Source organism: Macrobrachium rosenbergii, chromosome 54, assembly GCF_040412425.1.
Source record: "Macrobrachium rosenbergii isolate ZJJX-2024 chromosome 54, ASM4041242v1, whole genome shotgun sequence".
In the NCBI taxonomy this organism is placed as follows: domain Eukaryota; kingdom Metazoa; phylum Arthropoda; class Malacostraca; order Decapoda; family Palaemonidae; genus Macrobrachium; species Macrobrachium rosenbergii.
Window position 1 is genome coordinate 26,220,698 of NC_089794.1, and position 19,182 is coordinate 26,239,879.

Sequence of the window (19,182 nt, forward strand, 5' to 3'; positions counted from 1 at the left end):
CAGAAAACTCGATTGCGCCGAAAAAATTTCGGCGCATTGTTTACTTATTTTAATTGTCAGTAGTTTAAATAACATTAAAAACAAGCTTGAAATTCATAATGTACATTAATGTTATTGTTTCTTTCGTTCTCCTTAATCCAAAGAAACAATTTCGTCACTTCCGCCAAATTACAAAATTATAAAAATAATCCAAAAACTCTTCGCTCTGAAATATCAAGAGTTTAAATAACACTGAATATAACCTTGCAATTCATACCTGCATCGGTGTGTTAACGTTTCGTTCTCCCTTGACTTAACAAACTAATTTGTTCACTTCTGATAAGTCGAGAAACAATAAAATAATCTAAAAAATACTTCGCTCTCATTGGCTACCAACAGTGTCTCTCCCCATTGGCTGCTGTCTCTGAGATCAAATCTTCCGAAGGACAACTCAAGAAGCTTTTCTGAGATTAATGCTTCCCTGTATACATCATGGGATTTCTCTCTCTCTCTCTCTCTCTCTCTCTCTCTCTCTCTCTCGTTTGATTGGCAATCTCAGGGACTATCCGTTGATCAGTCCTCTCCTGTGACTGGCTATCAGCGTCACCACTTCTAGAGATCTTCTCAACCCGTTTGGTCTGACCTCTGAATCGATGACGATGGAGGTTCAAGCACAGTGCGAAAACTCGTCTGCCAAATATTTTCTTTTTATTTTTATATTTTCATATTCAGTGTCTGTGTGACGGTAGAAAGAGGGAAAATCTTGTGTCGTAATATCTTTAGTATTCATGACATTTGAAATTTCTGGCTTTCTTATTATATTTGGCATTATGTGGGGAAACTAGTATTATTATTATTATTATTATTATTATTATTATTATTATTATTATTATTATTATTATTATTATTATTATTATTATTATTATTATTATGAAAACAAAGAGAACTCATTTTTTGAAAAGTTATGATATACAAAATTCAGTATAAGTTTGTCCTAAAAGTTAATGGCATAACATAACTTAATAATAAAATAATAATAAAATAATAATAATAATAATAATAATAATAATAATAATAATAATAATAATAATAATAATAATAATAAAGAAATAAATAAATTATTTTGAGAACAAACATACTTCATTTTTTAAGTGTTAAGATGTACAAAATTCAGTAATATATAAACTCTTCAATCGCGAAAAATTCATGTCTATGGGACCTACATACTAAATGATTTAAAGACTATTTTAATTAAAACACTATTGTTGCAAAGGGTTAATTAAATATCGCATATTGAAGCGGTTTAATTACGATACCTCAATGAACTGTGGTAATTATTGATGATTTATGGTTATATATATCATAAAAGTAAAATGGGGAAAAAAATCTTTGTTTCGTCTTTTTTCAAAAATCCAAAAATTTAAACTTTTATTTTCATAGATTTTTCAGCTGTCAAAACAAGAGCTAATTATTCTTTTGATAGGGATGCATGACTGGCGTCGCGCTAATGGAAAAAAAAACTTGCTTTTCCCATTACCACGGAAATAATCATTGTCCGAACGGGAAAAAATCTGATTTAAATCTTCTATAATTATTTAAAATCTATCGAATGACGGATCAGTTAAATCAGATGGAACCTCACTGACGCATTAGGTAAAAAAAAAAAAGATGAATATCAAATTCACCCTCCCAAAATTAACGGTTTCAGCTTAATGGGCAGGAAAGCGTAATACCAATTATTTCATAATAGGTCATTTGAGTTCAGATCGTAACCTCATCCATGCCTGTATTAATTGCAGTATATATATATATATATATATATATATATATATATATATATATATATATATATATATATATATATATATATATATATATATATATATATATATATATATATATATGAATATATATATACATATATATATATATATATATATATATATATATATATATATACACGATTATAAGCAAGATAATATCACCCATGGAAGTTTAATTATATTTTCCCTTACAGCAAATTACTATCATTGCTGCCAGCCAGTTAATAATAATAATAATAATAATATTAATAATAATAATAATAATAATAATAATAATAATAATAATAATAATAATAATAACAGTTAAAAGTCACTAGCATTTAACCTTACTAATTCATTCCATTTACATTTGATGAACTAAACATAAGAATATTAATTACATCTTTAGCAGAATGACACCACATCAAATGGAGATTCACCCGATTTCAAAAACCTTCAAATTCATATCAGAAAGAAAGGATATTATTCTGAAGTCCAGCCATACATTTTTTGTCAATGAAATTATTATTAATATTTACCAGCGTAAAACAAAATTGAGTTTGATTCTGCTAATTACAAATGGAAAATTCATTGCAATATTCATTTCATTATCTTCATTGCCAATCTATTGTACTAAACCAAATTTTGTCCAATTTTCATTCGGCTCGCGGTCTCCGTAATGAGCTGCGCAACCTATTTCAATTCTCATGAAATTGCAGTGGTGCCCCGCTAATATTCGGAGTACTGCCAGCTGTTGTTAATGGCTTCTCTCTCTCTCTCTCTCTCTCTCTCTCTCTCTCTCTCTCTCTCTCTCTCTCTACATGCCCACAGACACACACACACACACAGTGCCCACAGGTGTATGTGTATATATATATATATATATATATATATATATATATATATATATATATATATATATATATATATATATATATATATATATATATATATATATATATGTATATATATATATGTGTGTATATGTGTGTGTATGTCTGTGTATTACTCTACAGAAAAGAAAAGTAGCGTATTTCCAAACTGTAAAAATGACTACATTGCACGACAGAAGTAGTGAACTATAAACTCCATTCTTTCAGATACAAGGGAGAGAGAGAGAGAGAGAGAGAGAGAGAGAGAGAGAGAGAGAGAGAGAGAGAGAGAGAGAGAGGGACTCTTCATTCACCTTTACTAAACTGCGTAAAATCCTACGCCTACGCCTATTCCCTTTCTTTTTTTTTGTTGCATATGTGTATGTTTATTTTTCTAAACTCAAAAACACTCATTATACATCCCCTCTTTTTATTGGAGATTTATTTTATTAATTTATGTGTCCTGATTAATTATATTCTGATTTCCATGTGATATTTTTTTTATTTCTTATTTACCGAATTCCAATTATCGTTATATAATCCCGAGACAGACCCTGGATAAAGATTCATAGATTATAACAGAACTCCCTAAGTATTTTCGATGTCCTTCCCAGCCACTGACATCCTTCCCATTTACCATCAAAGGAGCCGCTTTAATCTCCTTTATCATCCTATCTGGCCCTTCCGACACTTCCCTCATCCCCATCATATCTTCCTGGCACTTTATATCATCCTTAGTATCCTCCTCAAAGCTTCTCATCATCCCCTTATTTAAGGCTTGTCATCTGAAATGGGAGATTCAGTCTGCCCATGTCCGGAGTTGGGGGAGGGTGTCTCTTCTCTGATTAATTGTTTTTAGTGTCTTTTTATTTACTAAAGTTACAAGAAAATATGTCATTAATCTATCAATTATTTTATTCAGAATTATAATTTTAAAAATGAATAATGATATTTATTATAAAGGTTTTAATGCTTCGGCGTTTAATATTTATTATAGAGGTTTTAATGCCTTGGCATTAATTTATGAAAATATTTTATTTAGAATTTCAAAAATGTTTAATGATATTTTTTACAAATGTTTTAATGCCTTTGATCTACGCATTAACAAGAAAAGTCTGTCTTACACCTTAGGAAAAAGGTAAACAATTAATTCCCAGTAGAATTGCACATGATTTCCGGTCACGTTAATCCGCTTTCATCTCTCTCTCTCTCTCTCTCTCTCTCTCTCTCTCTCTCTCTCTCTCTCTCTCTCTCTCTCCCTGAACAATCTTGGCACTAAACGGTGCATTCAGTCTGCCTCTCCACTGCGGTTAATCGAATCCTTTGAAGGTCTCCCTTGAAGGATTATAGGATTTACTTGGTCTCTCCCCCCTCCCCTATCACTAGGATGCGCTCCATATCAGCCTACCCGGACCCCAAATAGGATTTTCATTTTTAGTTTTCCGTAAAAGAATACTATTGTGCCGGATATGTCTGTCCGTCCGCACTTTTTCTGTCCGCCCTCAGATCTTAAAAACTACTGAGGCTAGAGGGCTGCAAATTGGTATGTTGATCATCCACATTTCAACCATCAAACATATCAAATCGCAGCCCTTAAGGTTAAATTTAGCCATAATCATGCTTCTGGCAACGATATAGGACAGGCCATCACCGGGCCATGGTTAAAGTTTCGTGGGCCGCGGCTCATACAGCATTATACCGAGATAGATCTATTTTCGGTGGCCTTGCTTATACGCTGTAGCGGCTGTACAGAAAAATCGATTGCGCCGAAGAAAGTTTGGTGTATTTTTTACTTGTTTATTCACGATATCAATTTAATTTTTCTTCTCTCGAAGCAATTTTGAACCAGTGATGTAAATACCTACCGGCCCCCTATTTTTGTTAACCAGGGTTCGAATCCCACCTTTTAAACAGTCTTCATTCATTTCTCGTTTCAGATTCCAATGTTTTCTGTAGAAAAATTATCCGAGAATTTATTATGGCACTGTTTTCACCTAGATCAGCTAGATGTAGATTTTATCTGCAACGTATTCTGAGACTAATTTCCTAGCAGCCTAAGTTAGAATTTCCTTTGTGCACATTGTTTACAACTACGCCAAGAATGAACAGATCAGTCGATATAAACTAAATTTCGTTATTTAGAAAGTGTCACCCACTCAACATTTTTACATTGCATCGTCAAAGTTCGTCCATCTGTTCTTGAGCTATAGGTTAAGTATACCTTAGTTTAACCAGACCACTGAGCTGACAAACAGCTCTCCTAGGGCTGACCCGAAGGATTTGATTTATTTTACGTGGCTAAGAACCATTTGGTTACCTAGCAACGGGACCTACAGCTTATTGTGGAATCCGAACCACATTGTAACAGACAACCATGCAGAAAGGTACAGATAAAAACATTACCCACTTTCGACTCTACTGGCAGAGTTAGCTAGCAAAACCAAACAAACTCTCCCCCCGCGCCGTTCCCGTAGGAAACATTGCTTTAAAGTCGCCACAACAGATTACAATTGTCCGAGCGATAATGAAATTCAAATTGAACTGACTTAAACTGACTAAAATAGCGGCGGAAATTCAAACTCCGATTCTGAATTGGGTTATCATCGAAGCTCCCGTTCATGCACCGAAAACCCGTAATTTCAGCCGGCGATTTCGGGGAAGAGTATAAATCGTATAACCGCCAGCAAACTCCGGAGCCTCCGAAGCGGACGTAATCCGTCATTCATATTTAAATGTTGTGGGGTCTGAGGTAATGGGGAGTCGATTATATCTGTTATGGTTTTATCGTTTTTATTTCTTTGATGATTAGGCTTTCATTCGTTAACTTTGATTTGTCGTTTGCCCTTTTCAGTATCTTTTTAATTGTTTGGTTATGTAAAGTTTTATATATATATATATATATATATATATATATATATATATATATATATATATATATATATATATACTATATATATATATTTTTTTAAATATAGCAATTGCAGGTTGTATTTGTTTCATGACTCTCTTTCTTGTATGTAGTTTATCTCTCTCTCTCTCTCTCTCTATATATATATATATATATATATATATATATATATATATATATATATATATATATATATATATATATATATATATATATATATATATATATAAACACACACATATATATATGTATATATATATATGTGTGTCGATGTTTAATATGTATGTATGTATGCATGTATTATACATTTATATATATATATATATATATATATATATATATATATATATTATATATATATATATATATATATATATATATATATATATATATATATAGAGAGAGAGAGAGAGAGAGAGAGAGAGAGAGAGAGAGAGAGAGAAAGAGAAACTACATAAACCAGCAATTGCTCTGTCAGTGAAACAAACTAAGTAAAAAAAAAAAGAGGACCCATCAGTATAACTCCATATAATATAAAACATAACTTCTCATAAGAGATGAACGGAATTTAATCTATGTCTGTAAATACCGTAGTGAGACTGCGTTTAGCGGGGCTCGACGTGCTACCGATAAGCTTCTATGCAGTGGATGAAGCAGCTAATTCTCTGGAAGTTTTGTACGCAGTGAGTCATCCATGATTCATCAATTAACGTATAAGTATGGCAGTGACATTTACGGCCCGTTTCTTTTAGAAGAAACGGCTAAATATCGAGAGGCTGTAAATTCTGTGTATATAAAAATAATATATTCCCTTCTTCCATTCTTCCCCAACTCACTTTATGTATACCTTCTTCCCCTTTCCCTTCCCCTATACCCATTCTTCTATACCCCTCACGTACCCCTCTTCATCGTCCCTCACTCCCCACCTAGTCAGAAGGATATATTACATCTCAGCTATCATCAGCAGTCAATACCATGCAAACTAATCCACCAACCATATCTCTGATATTTTAATTAGCCAATCGGGGTATTGGATACGGCATATCGTGATTAACTATTGACTGTGATATCTGACTGAGGTGGTTGATGTAAGAGTATTATAGTTAACTTATCCTTGATGATATGTGTATGTAAATGCAGACGATACCTTTCATTTTAATGACTCAATCCGGGGTCATGCTACAAAAAACTTTTTTTTTTTTTAGCAGCAATGCTGATTGTTCAGTTCCGTGGAAATTACTGATAATTATTGCAAATGACGTTCTGAGTTGCCAGTTAACAAATAATCTCTGTGATGTTACTTATGATAAAATAAACATGGAATGAACAAGGAAATACGAGTAAATATTTTTAAAGAAGAAATTTAACAATCTGAGTTAAAAAAAAAAAAACTATAATTTAACATGAAAATTAATTTTTGTTTTTTTATATTACGAATTATTCTGACTATATCTTCTACAGAGTCTGCAACATAATGTTTAGGCTGAAATTGAATTAATATCCGTCCATAGATTCAGTCTCCACTAATTGGATTCGTAGTTTCCAGGTATTTCAGAAAACTAGCAAACGAAAATCCTAAAATTCGTTGCGTTAGAAATTATGAAACCATGTTGCAAAATGCCTTAATCATTTCAGAACCATTTTGTTCACGAAGAACAAAAGAACGGACTTTTTAGAGCATGAAATAACAGTGGAATTTCTCTAAAAACATGATCTTGTTCTTGGTTTTTCTTTGAGAAGTTCTTTCATGTGTTAAATACCTCCTTTAGTTACGCAAAGGATTCTTATATATAATCAATAGAGAGATCCCTTGATGCCTCTGGGAACATGTTTCGTGTGTCTTCGTTTCCCAAGACATTTATTTACCACTTGATCTATCTTTTAAATATTTTCTTATTTATTTATTTATCTATCCATCTGTTTATTCATTTATATGTTCATCTGTTTATATATTTATATATTTATATATTTATATATTTATATATTTATATATTTATATACTTTCATATTTTCATATTTAGGTATTTATGTATATATTTATATATTTGTATATTTATATATTTACATATTTATATATTTATATATTTAGATATTTATATATTTATATATTTATATATTTACATATTAACATATTTATATATTTATATATTTAGATATTTATATATTTATATATTTATATATTTATATATTTACATATTTATATATTTATATATTGACATATTTATATATTTATATATTTACATGTTTATATACTTACATATTTACATATTTATATATTTCTATATTTGCCTATTTACATATTTCTATATTTATATACTTATATACTTATATATTTCTATGCTTATACAGTTATATATTCATATATTTATATACTTATATATTCATATATTTATACATATAATATATTTACATATTTACATATTTATATACTTATCATTATGATTTGCCAAGAGAAATCCGTTCACATCCTATTCCAAAACTACAGCCACTTTCGTAGCTTAAAACCAAAAGCCTCTTCCAGTCCCTCAGCGTTTCAATTCCCTCTCATCTTTCCTTCATCCAATTGTTTGTTCCCTCTGCACATCAAAGGCTAAAGAACTCGTCTCCTTAATGCCATTCCAACCCTCCTCAGATACTGAGAAGTACTCCATAAAGAAAGATCCAGCCTGTTTGTGACGTAACGTCCCAGGTAACTGGAAATGGTAAAAAGCGAGTCTAACGATTTTCAACTTATTTACTTCTTGCCTAGCGGCGAAATTGCTTCGACGGCGTCAGAACGAATGCTGGACTGAACTAGACGGTGGTTATATCACTAATTAATAGCATTTCCTTGATTCTTCGTTATTAAAAGGGTTGAGACTCCTCGTTATATCAGCTCTAATTAACAACCGCTCCTGCCCACCCTCTTGTTAATTTGGTATGACATAAGAGAAACCATTTTTTAAAATAATTTTTAGTTTTCTGTAAGATAAAACTATTGAGATGGCTGTCTGTCCGTCCGTCCGCACTTTTTCTGTCCGCCCTCAGATCTTAAAAACTGCTGAGGCTAGAGGGCTGCAAATTGGTATGTTGATCATCCACCCCCTAATCATCAAACATACCAAATTGCAGCCCTCTAGCCGCAGTAGTTTTTATTTCATTTAAGGTTAAATTAAGTCGTAATCGTACGTCTGGCACCGCTATACGTACCAACAACACAGGCCACCACCGGGCCGTGGCTGACAGTTCCATGGGCCGTGGCTGAGATTTTCATTCAACATTGTACGCTGTACAGAAAACTCGACTGAGCCGAAGAAACTTCGCCGCATTTTTTACTTGTTTTCTTTCCGTTTCTGTTCAATAAAAAGAAGCTACGCTTATGATTCCTTAATAGTACGTCGCTAACTAACACAGAAACACCAGCAGAGACCACCTACAGTTGACTAACCACCGGATACATAATTTACTTCTTAGATCAATAGAGACACGATAGCTCTTGTTGCAAAAAGCGTCCATAAAAAGCTTTCTCCCGGCCACTATTGATCATGGAACTTTCTTCTAGTTGGGAGTAACTAGAATCGCTTTACTATACAGACTTTATATATACAGACTATATATATATATATATATATATATATATATGTGTGTGTATATATATACATACATATATATATATATGTGTGTGTGTATGTATGTATATATATATATGTATGTATGTATGTATATATATGCATATGTAAGTAAATTTATATGAACATATTACTGAATTCCCAAAACTTTTAAATATAAGTGACAACAATAAGGAAAATATCTTTTTTTGTTGATTTTATTCAATATGAAGAATCAATTTGCTAAGGAAAAACGATATCTTTTACTGAATTATTTAATTTATATGAATAATGATATATATACATATATATATATATATATATATATATATATATATTCATATATATATGTATATATATATATATATATATATATATATATATATATATATAAAGTGATAATATATATATATATTTATATATATATATATATATATATATATATATATATATATATATATATATATATATATAAATCTGTGAATAAGGGGAAGAAAAATAAAATCTATTAGCTGGGAATTTCAAGTTCCCTTCGGGTTATTGACTTATAAACGGAAAACTTCCTCAATTACAGGTTGCAATCAAGGCAAAGAAAAAGTGAAAACGTTCCTGTCCTTTTTTTTGAGGTGGTAGAGAGAGAGAGAGAGAGAGAGAGAGAGAGAGAGAGAGAGAGAGGATTGATTATCGAGTCATCATGGAAAGGTACTGAATGATCTCACGTTAGCGCTGATAAACCCGTAGGTTTACAGTACCTCTAAGAATAATAATAATAATAATAATAATAATAATAATAATAATAATAATAATAATAATACTAATAATCTTAAGAATTATAATTATAATAATAAACATATCAGTTTCATTATAATCACTACCATCAATTCTACTTATAAACAAAATGCATCTCATCATTAGCAGCGAAGGTATGGCGAGAATTTAATAACTTATCGCTTGGATGAAAATGTCCTCTGATTTTTCCGCACATTGAGAAAAAGTCAAGTTAATAAACGTGAAGTATTTACTATCATACCAAAATTACTAACTTCACAGAGTCTGGAAAATACTAAACTAAACAGAAGTTCAAGAGGAAATGCAAATGCATTACTACCCTAATACTATTCTTGCATTTATTACTTTTTTATCTATATATCTATTTATTAATTTTTTTTAAAAGTGGGTTCTCTTCTTTTTGTATTTCACTTCACTTCCTCTTACTTCTTCTTCCTAATGAACACCTTAATATTTTTTGGAAGCTTGAATTTCCAGCAAATGGCCCCCTTGGTTGACTTGTTCCACAGGAATAGGTTTCATCTACTGACTAATAATAATAATAATAATAATAATAATAATAATAATAATAATAATAATAATAATAATAATAATAATATCTTTTAGAAAGCTCATTTTTTGTTATACTGAAGCGTCAGCAAACATACAGAACCATTCTTTGCTTACTTAGCCCCCCTTTGTTGCCGAAAGCTTTTGTTGACGTTCCGGAGTGGAATGGAAAAGGGCACACACTGGAGTCGGGAATGCTATTGTTTACTTTGTTTATCCACTTTGTTTATTTTCAAATGGGTATTTCATTTACCTGCACTGTTCCGAGGCGTAGTGTTCAAACTAAACACAAGAAGTTTCTCTGGGAAATACTTTATGACGAAACAATTTTGGGTGGTTTTTCCAAGTCTTTAACAGAACATATACAATTAGAAACAAATTGCTAACAGTAATAAATATTTAAGAAAAGTAACCATGGACTTAAAAGTAAAAACATTTTGCTAGCAATACAGATATTTAAATGGGTAAATTTTATTCATAAAATGTTTATATATATATATATATATATTATTTACACATACAGATGAACAGATATGATCATCATGAGTGTATGTAACTAAATATATCAAATCGTATAAATATTCATGCCCCGTTGATATTCCGTTTTCTTTGTCTATATACTTTCTCAGTGATGCATATTAGTATATATGGAGATTTAAGATATCAACAGTACGTGCAAAACGACTATGATGAGATATATTAAGTAGATTCTAAAATATATTCCATTTTTTTAAAGTATGTTGTAGAATGAACCAGCTTTATACCGCCCCAGATTCTGTACAGAAATACAAGTTTAACATCTCTCTCTCTCTCTCTCTCTCTCTCTCTCTCTCTCTCTCTCTCTCTCTCTCTCTCAGGTATCTGGCTATCTATCTATCAATCTATCTATTATCTACAAGCCATTTTCTATATGTCTACCTCTCCTACCCACACAAACACGATACATTCATTTTCCACATCTATGTATTTCATCAAATGAACTTTTATTTATAGGTATTCACTTCTCTCGGTGAAATACGAGACATTCCTGTTATTGTTTATGTCGTTGCAAGTATTGAGGAATCGAGATACCTTAGTCTGACGTCGCAATCGCATGACACAAATTGGACGAAATTCTATTTCAACTTTGTCTCTCTCTCTCTCTCTCTCTCTCTCTCTCTCTCTCTCTTTCTTGTTTGTGCGTCACCATTGTCTCGCTGCCTCACACTTGCATTACACACACACACATACATACATACATACATACATACATACATATATGTATATATATATGTATATATGTATATATATATATATATATATATATATATATATATATATATATATATATATATATATATATATATCTCACTCACTGGACACTATCATAAGTATGTAGAATAAGGGTACCTTTGTCAGAGTTTCGAGGCGGTACGTAATGTCTTTATTGTCGAGCGGTAGAGAGAGAGAGAGAGAGAGAGAGAGAGAGAGAGAGAGAGAGAGAGAGAGAGAGAGAGAGCACATAACCAAGGTAAAATGTATGTCAAGGATGTCAAGAAGTGAGGTTTTAAAGGTCATATCTTGAGAGGATTTAAAAATTTTGTGATGAAAAGGAAGCAGGTGTTGGCTACGTAGAAAGGTGAGTGACTGGTTTGCTGCGAAAGTGAGTCTGTGACGTGAATGCGTTGTGTTTCCATTGTTTTTTTTTTTATTTTTTAAGAATGCATAATTTGAGAAGGGAGAATAAACAACAGAAGATATGCTATATAGTGAGATAAGAAAGTGGGTCACGAATTGAACTGGTCGACAATGTAAATGATATAGCGTTGAATAAAGATGAAGAGAACAAATATTAAACAATATAGAAATTATTTTAAAGGTTCACAAGTCGGGGAAGTTAAATTTAATGTGAATTGGTTATGAATTGTTGATAATATAAACGATATAGTGCTGAATAAGGATGAAGGGAACCTGTAATAAACTGAAGAAATTTAAATTTAATGTCAGCCTGAATAAGGTCATGAAAATAGTGGTTAGCAAGGTGATAATACAATGGATATTGAGATGAGTGGAATAAAGTTCTAAGAGAGTAATGCCCAGAGGATTACAGGAAAAGGGAGGAAGTTAGTCGCAAAATATTTTGAACCTGGAAAATAGCAGAAGATTTCAAAGACAGTGGTAATTTCTTAGTCCGAAATTCGTTTATCCCTCACCTTCCATCAACAATCATCTTGAAGCTGCACCCCATTTTGATAAAATATGAGGTAAAGTTGTGGGTACAGGACGATGAGAATTTATCATTCCAATGGATTATTCCAAAGAAGCATTTTCTTGATGTATGATAGAAATTCTCTTCTTTCCGGGAGGATGAAGAATGGTCGAGGGTTCTCCTGCAGATCAGGATAATGTATGTATTGATCACCGGGGAAATTACTGTGAGTTTTGCCACAAGTGCATTTCGTTCAGAGAGAGGGAAGTGCATTTCGTTCAGAGAGAGAGAGAGAGAGAAGTGCATTTCTTCAGAGAGAGAGAAGTGTATTTCGTTCAGAGAGAGAGAAGTGCATTTCGTTCAGAGAGAGAGAGAGAGAGAGAAGTGCATTTCGTTCAGAGAGAGAGAAGTGCATTTCGTTCAGAGAGAGAGAAGTGCATTTCGTTCAGAGAGAGTGAAGTGCATTTAGTTCAGAGAGAGAGAGAGAGAAGTGCATTTCGTTCAGAAGAGAGAGAGAGAAACTCAATCCTTGTTACGTATTACAGTCTTAGACAAGAGAGAAGCTATTGCTTAGGGACAGTTTAAGAATTTTTTCATAACTTATTAAAGATTCTGTCGATCGTTAATTCCCACTGTTACGATAATGGCAAGACAAACCTTGAACACAGCAGAAAAGTTCAACAAGTAAAATATGCGCCGAGGTTTCTTCGGCGCAATCGAGTTTTCTTTACAACCGCTACAGCGTATAATCAAGGCCACTGAAAACAGATCTATCTCTCAGTGGTCTCAGTATAATGCTGCATGAGCAGCGGACATGAAACTTTATCCACGACCCGGTGGTGGCCTGGCCTATATCGTTGCCAGAAGCACGATTATGGCCAACTTTAACCTTAAATAAAATAAAAACCACTGAGGCTAGAGGGTTGCAATTTGGTATGTTTGATGATTGGAGGGTGGATGATCAACATACCAATTTGCATCCCTCTAGCCTCAGTAGTTTTTAAGATCTGAGGGCGGACAGAAAAAGTGCGGACGGACAGACAAAACCAGAACAGTAGTTTTATTTACAGAAAACCAACAAAAACAGGGTTTCATATTCCCCACGACCTCTTACAGTTAAAGCTGAACTGACCACCAGAGAGCCTTTGAGTTTCCTGCTCAATCTGCCAGCATTCAAAGCGGAGGATTAGGGATTAATGGATTTAACCACCTTGTATGGGATTCAGAGTTATGCCGGATGTTATTGAATCCAGTCGTGCACGGCTAGACTAGCGCACAATTCCCAGCAAGCAAGTCAATGGGTAAGGTATGAAAGGAAGGATAATCATTGTATCTAGATGAGCACGCAAGCAATTTGTATGGAAAATCTAGCAATGCATTCAGCTAGCCATTTTGAAAATAAATAAATAAATAAATAAATAAAAAATATATATATATATATATATATATATATATATATATATATATATATATATACATATATATACAAGCATTAAGCTACAAATGTCCTTCAATATCCAATTCACTCTACCTCGTAAATAATATATTTTCGTGTAAGTTACCTGTTCCCTTCGGGTAACACATATGAAAATATATTATTTCCGAGGTAGAGCGAATTGGATATTGAAGGACATTTGTAGCTTAATGCTTGTATATGTATATGTATATGTATATGTATATGTATATGTATATGTATATGTATATGTATATGTATATGTATGCTCCATACGTTTCAACATTAACTCCCTTCCACAAGAGGGAATGTCTGCAGATCAAGCTAGCATAATGATGGAGACCTGTCTTGTTTAAACTACTGAATATAGGATGAACTGCGTACAGTCAATTTACTTCCTCTCTTCCTACTCCTACTCCTACTTCCTAAGATCCTCTATTCCTTCTTCCTTACACTTCCGAATCATACAGGCTTTTCGCCTTTCTATGATCTCCCGTTTTCCCAGCACGACCGAACCACCTCAAAACAGTGCAAGCCATTCTTTCATCTGCTCTACATATCTCACTTCTCGCCCTTTCTAGTTTTCTTATGTAACATTTACAGTTTCAGCTGTTTTACTTCCACATATTCAATAATCACACTTCACTGCTATAAAAAAAGGTTGGCTCAACAGTACCTTCATAGACCCTCACTTTGGCTTTCCAAAATATTCTGAGGCTAAATCAAACAAAAAAGAATCAAATATTATGCAAGGAAAACCTCTACCAATACAACCTACAGTAATGAACTTAAATGGTAATAATAATAATAATAATAATAATAATAATAATAATAATAATAATAATAATAATAATAATAATTTCGTTCCCAGTCTTTTGCGCATACTCAGCTACCATCATCCTATCAACACCCATTATATTTACTCCAAAATATTAATGCAAATCTACTGCTTACATTCTTCCAATTGTACTGTGCTCCAACCTCCTAGTTTCCTTATACTTTCATAACCTTATTTTGTAAGCCCTTCCATAATCTCACAAGTTTCTGCAGCTTTTCTTCGCTAGCACTAATGAGTAGCCTACTCACCTTTTTGCATACATCAACCAATCGACATTCTATTCACGATCCATTTTTTTTTCTATTGTACAAGTACGTTACGTAGCTATTACAGTTTCCTTTCCCTGAATTCTTACGTTATAATTTCATACTAAGACTCTGACATATAAGCCCTCCTCTTTGTTTGCACTTACACTGCGTCTTCCCTTATCATTTCTTCTGCCATCTCTCTTACTTACTCGATCAAAACACTCGTACACTTTCCATGGCTAATTAGTAATGTTATGTCCCTATTACTCTCAATTGCTATATATCACGAAGCAGGATTTTTACTCATGTTGATATACTGACTAATATTCGGACGAAAATAAGTTAAAAATTAAGTTAGAACATCGTTATTCAGCTTTTTACCCGACGTAATTCCTGCCATTTCCATCGCAGGCTTCTTTTATTTTAGTATATCATGAAAATCATTTTCTTTAAAACTCTTATAAAGAGAATGTTGAAATTTTAATGGGTAACTACTGTAATAAAAAATTACTTGCTATTCTTCGTTTCTCGTTCTTTTATCGTCATATATTTATAATAAACCTTATTTTATCTTCAGGCTTGAACCTTACGTATATTGTTCTGAACAGTTCCTCCATTATAAATTCTTCCTTATCATAATTTATCTTGCTATGAACGTCCTGAATTTCGTCCACAGAATTATTTATCCTTGTGCTAGGCCTAGTTTCGTTTTATATTGACAGTGCGATTTTATCTGTTTGTGTCTTAAAAGTAACTAATCCACGTTTCATTGGCGAATTTTAGGGTATATTCCGCAACTGGCTGTAATTTTGATCAGTTAATGTAATAAAATAAAAATCATCTGTTATTGAACTTTTTTTTTTTTATTTATCCCAAAAGTAACTTGCCAAAACAGAAAACGGTATTTAAAGTCCGCACTTACCCCACATTTAAAGGTCCCGTTCTGTATATTTAAAGATTGCACTTACCTCATTCAAAATGTCCCTCGGCGCTTATATAAATTCTGGGACATTCCCCGGAGAGGTCGTCGGGTGCGCTTGTCGAAGTTTCTCTACCTGCAATTATTATTTATTCTATTTCCAATTGTTAATATAAATTCATTGCACTTGTACGCTACTTAATAAACTATTATTACACTGATTAAGATAATCAGTTATAAAAGTAATACTTTTATAACAATACTTACAGCAACCATTTATCAATTCTTTCACGAGAATCACGTTCTGACACTGGGATGAGCGCATCGTTTACACTACCTACTTCCGTCGTGTTTAAGTAAACACTGAATGAAGACACTAACACTATACGAAGTGTCTGATTGCACCTATAGCAAAGTTACTAGATACTTCCATAATAATAATTACCATCCATACAAGACTTAAATACCGCAGGATATCAAATACATAAGTATGTTAGACCATGCTCAGGTTATTATTATTATTATTATTATTATTATTATTATTATTATTATTATTATTAGTAGTAGTAGTAGTAGTAGTAGTAGTAGTAGTAGTAGTAGTAGTAGTAGTAGTAGTATATGAATAGGTTTCATCTTATTATTATTATTATTATTATTATTATTATTATTATTATTATTATTATTATTATTATTATTATTATTCAGAAGTTGAACTCTATCCATATGGAACAAGCCCGCAGGGGCCACTGACTTGAAATTGAAGCTTCCAAAAAAATATGGTGTTTATTAGAACACTGACGTAAGAAGTACCGACTGCCTTCATGGGTCTAGGGGAAAAATAATAAATGCGTGTACATGTGCCCACGTTTTTTTTTTTATGATTTTTTAAAAGTAAAGGCATGCTTAAGCAGATCAGGAATGATTTAGTATCGAAGTTTCATTATGGTAATGATCAGCCATTTTAACTATTTTAACTATTATATATATATATATATATATATATATATATATATATATATATATATATATATATATATATATGTATGTATGTATACCACACACATATGTATGTATTTTTATATATATACTTATATAATTATACTGATATATACTGTATATATGTAAACATATTTGTATTTATTGCACTTTTCACTTACTGCTGTATTTCTTTGAGTTACAGTGAAAATGTCATGCGTATCTTGCAATTAATAAATTCAATGCATTCCATCACAGATTATTATTATTATTATTATTATTATTATTATTATTATTATTATTATTATTATTATTATTATTATTATTACTTATAAAATTGCCTGTAGAAGAAAAGTGACTCATTTCTTTTTGCTGTGAAACAAGAAAGTAGACAAGCAGATTTCAACCACTGAGTCATGTTCTTCAGTTCTTATAATAATTATTTCTTAAAACAATATTAATATTGCTGATAACATTACAATTTCAACCTTATTATTTTTATTATTATTATTTTTTTCATTATTATTATTATTATTATTATTATTATTATTATTATTATTATTCATTTCTCCTTCCTTTCAAGTCGTTTTTATTCAGATCTCTCTATCGATTATTATTATTATTATTATTATTATTATTATTATTATTATTATTATTATTATTATTATTATTATTATAGTAGTAGTAGTAGTAGTAGTAGTAGTAGTAGTAGTAGTAGTAGTAGTAATTTCTCGTTCCTTTCAAGCCGTTTTTCCTAATATCTTTATTGAATACTATCCAGCCGATTAATATGACTGGCGTCCCGACCACAAAGACAGCCAGCTATAATGTCCGCATTGTAAACAACCGATGAACGTCAGAACATTCCGCAGGGAATCGTAAATACTCGTGGAATTTGCTCCTTACCAGGAAAATTCTCCAGACTAGAGTCGTTGCTCTTTTTTATTAAACCGAGTGTTTCACGCTCATGGAATTTGTCGAAGCCAGTTTAGGGTTCCGTGATGCGAAGGCCACGCCCGCCACTCATCAGCTGTATAAGTTTATTGATCGAGGGCGCGTGTTCCCAACGGCACTGTGATTGGACAACGGCCGTTTTGAGGTGGAATATCTTATATAGCGGTGAGGGGCGAGTAAGCCCACCGATGCACGGCCGTAAAAAGGTGCCTCGAATTCAGTTCATCTGGAGCGCTCTCATCATCCGCCGACACTAGTAGTGGTCTCTTGTGTTTGTCAGTCTCCTGTTCGTGGGATCTCACGTGAGAGGAAGAAGAGTCTCTCTCTCTCTCTTCTCTCTCTCTCTTTCTCTTTCTCTCCAGCCTGCGGATCCTGATCGAATCCTACCTGCTTTCTTCTCTCCCTCAGAGGAGGCAATCCAATCGGCCATGGTTAGCGCTGGGGTAAGTCATGAAAGGTGTACGTAAAAAGTAATTAATGTCTACTCGATTTACGTGCTGGATTCGTGTGTTCTCTGCTTCGACCTTTTTTTTTCTATCTTTATCGTTTTTGTCACTCTTATTAATTTGCTTCGGAGCGCCAGTTTTGTAGAGGTTTTTCTAAAAAGTGTTTTTTTTTATATAAGTTTTCCCTTTCTTTCTTTCTATCTTCCTTCCTTCCTTAGCTGCTGTTAAATCGAATGCTTGTGTTTATATGTGCTTTTAGCTTCTGGAGCTTGTAGTTAACTAGGATAGATAATCTTTCTTTTCACATATAAATATATATATATATATATATATATATATATATATATATATATATATATATATATATATATATATATTGATGGCCATCTATATATGGCTTTTATATAGCAGTTTTTAGGGATGCCATCTCCTGGCTTTTTCTAGCAGTTTTTAGGGATCTCCACTCCACCTTATTCCACTCTGCTGCAACCCACCACAGTCGACCACATTTAAGTATGAAACATCCTATATATGCATGTATGTATGTATATATATATATATATATATATATATATATATATATATATATATATATATATATATATATATATATATATATATATATATATATATATATATATATATATATATATATATATATATATGCACGGCAAT

The 19,182-nt window shown here is 32.0% G+C and overlaps 1 protein-coding gene across 1 annotated transcript in view; it reads right to left on the reverse strand.

Moving 5' to 3' along the window:
• Positions 1–18,491, reverse strand: part of LOC136834619 (uncharacterized) — a 48,658-nt gene extending 30,167 nt beyond the window's left edge. Inside the window, exon 1 of the mRNA XM_067097197.1 lies at positions 18,449–18,491. Coding sequence (XP_066953298.1) covers positions 18,449–18,491 — 43 coding nt within the window. The remainder of the gene's footprint in view (positions 1–18,448) is intronic.
• Positions 18,492–19,182: the final 691 nt, after the last annotated feature.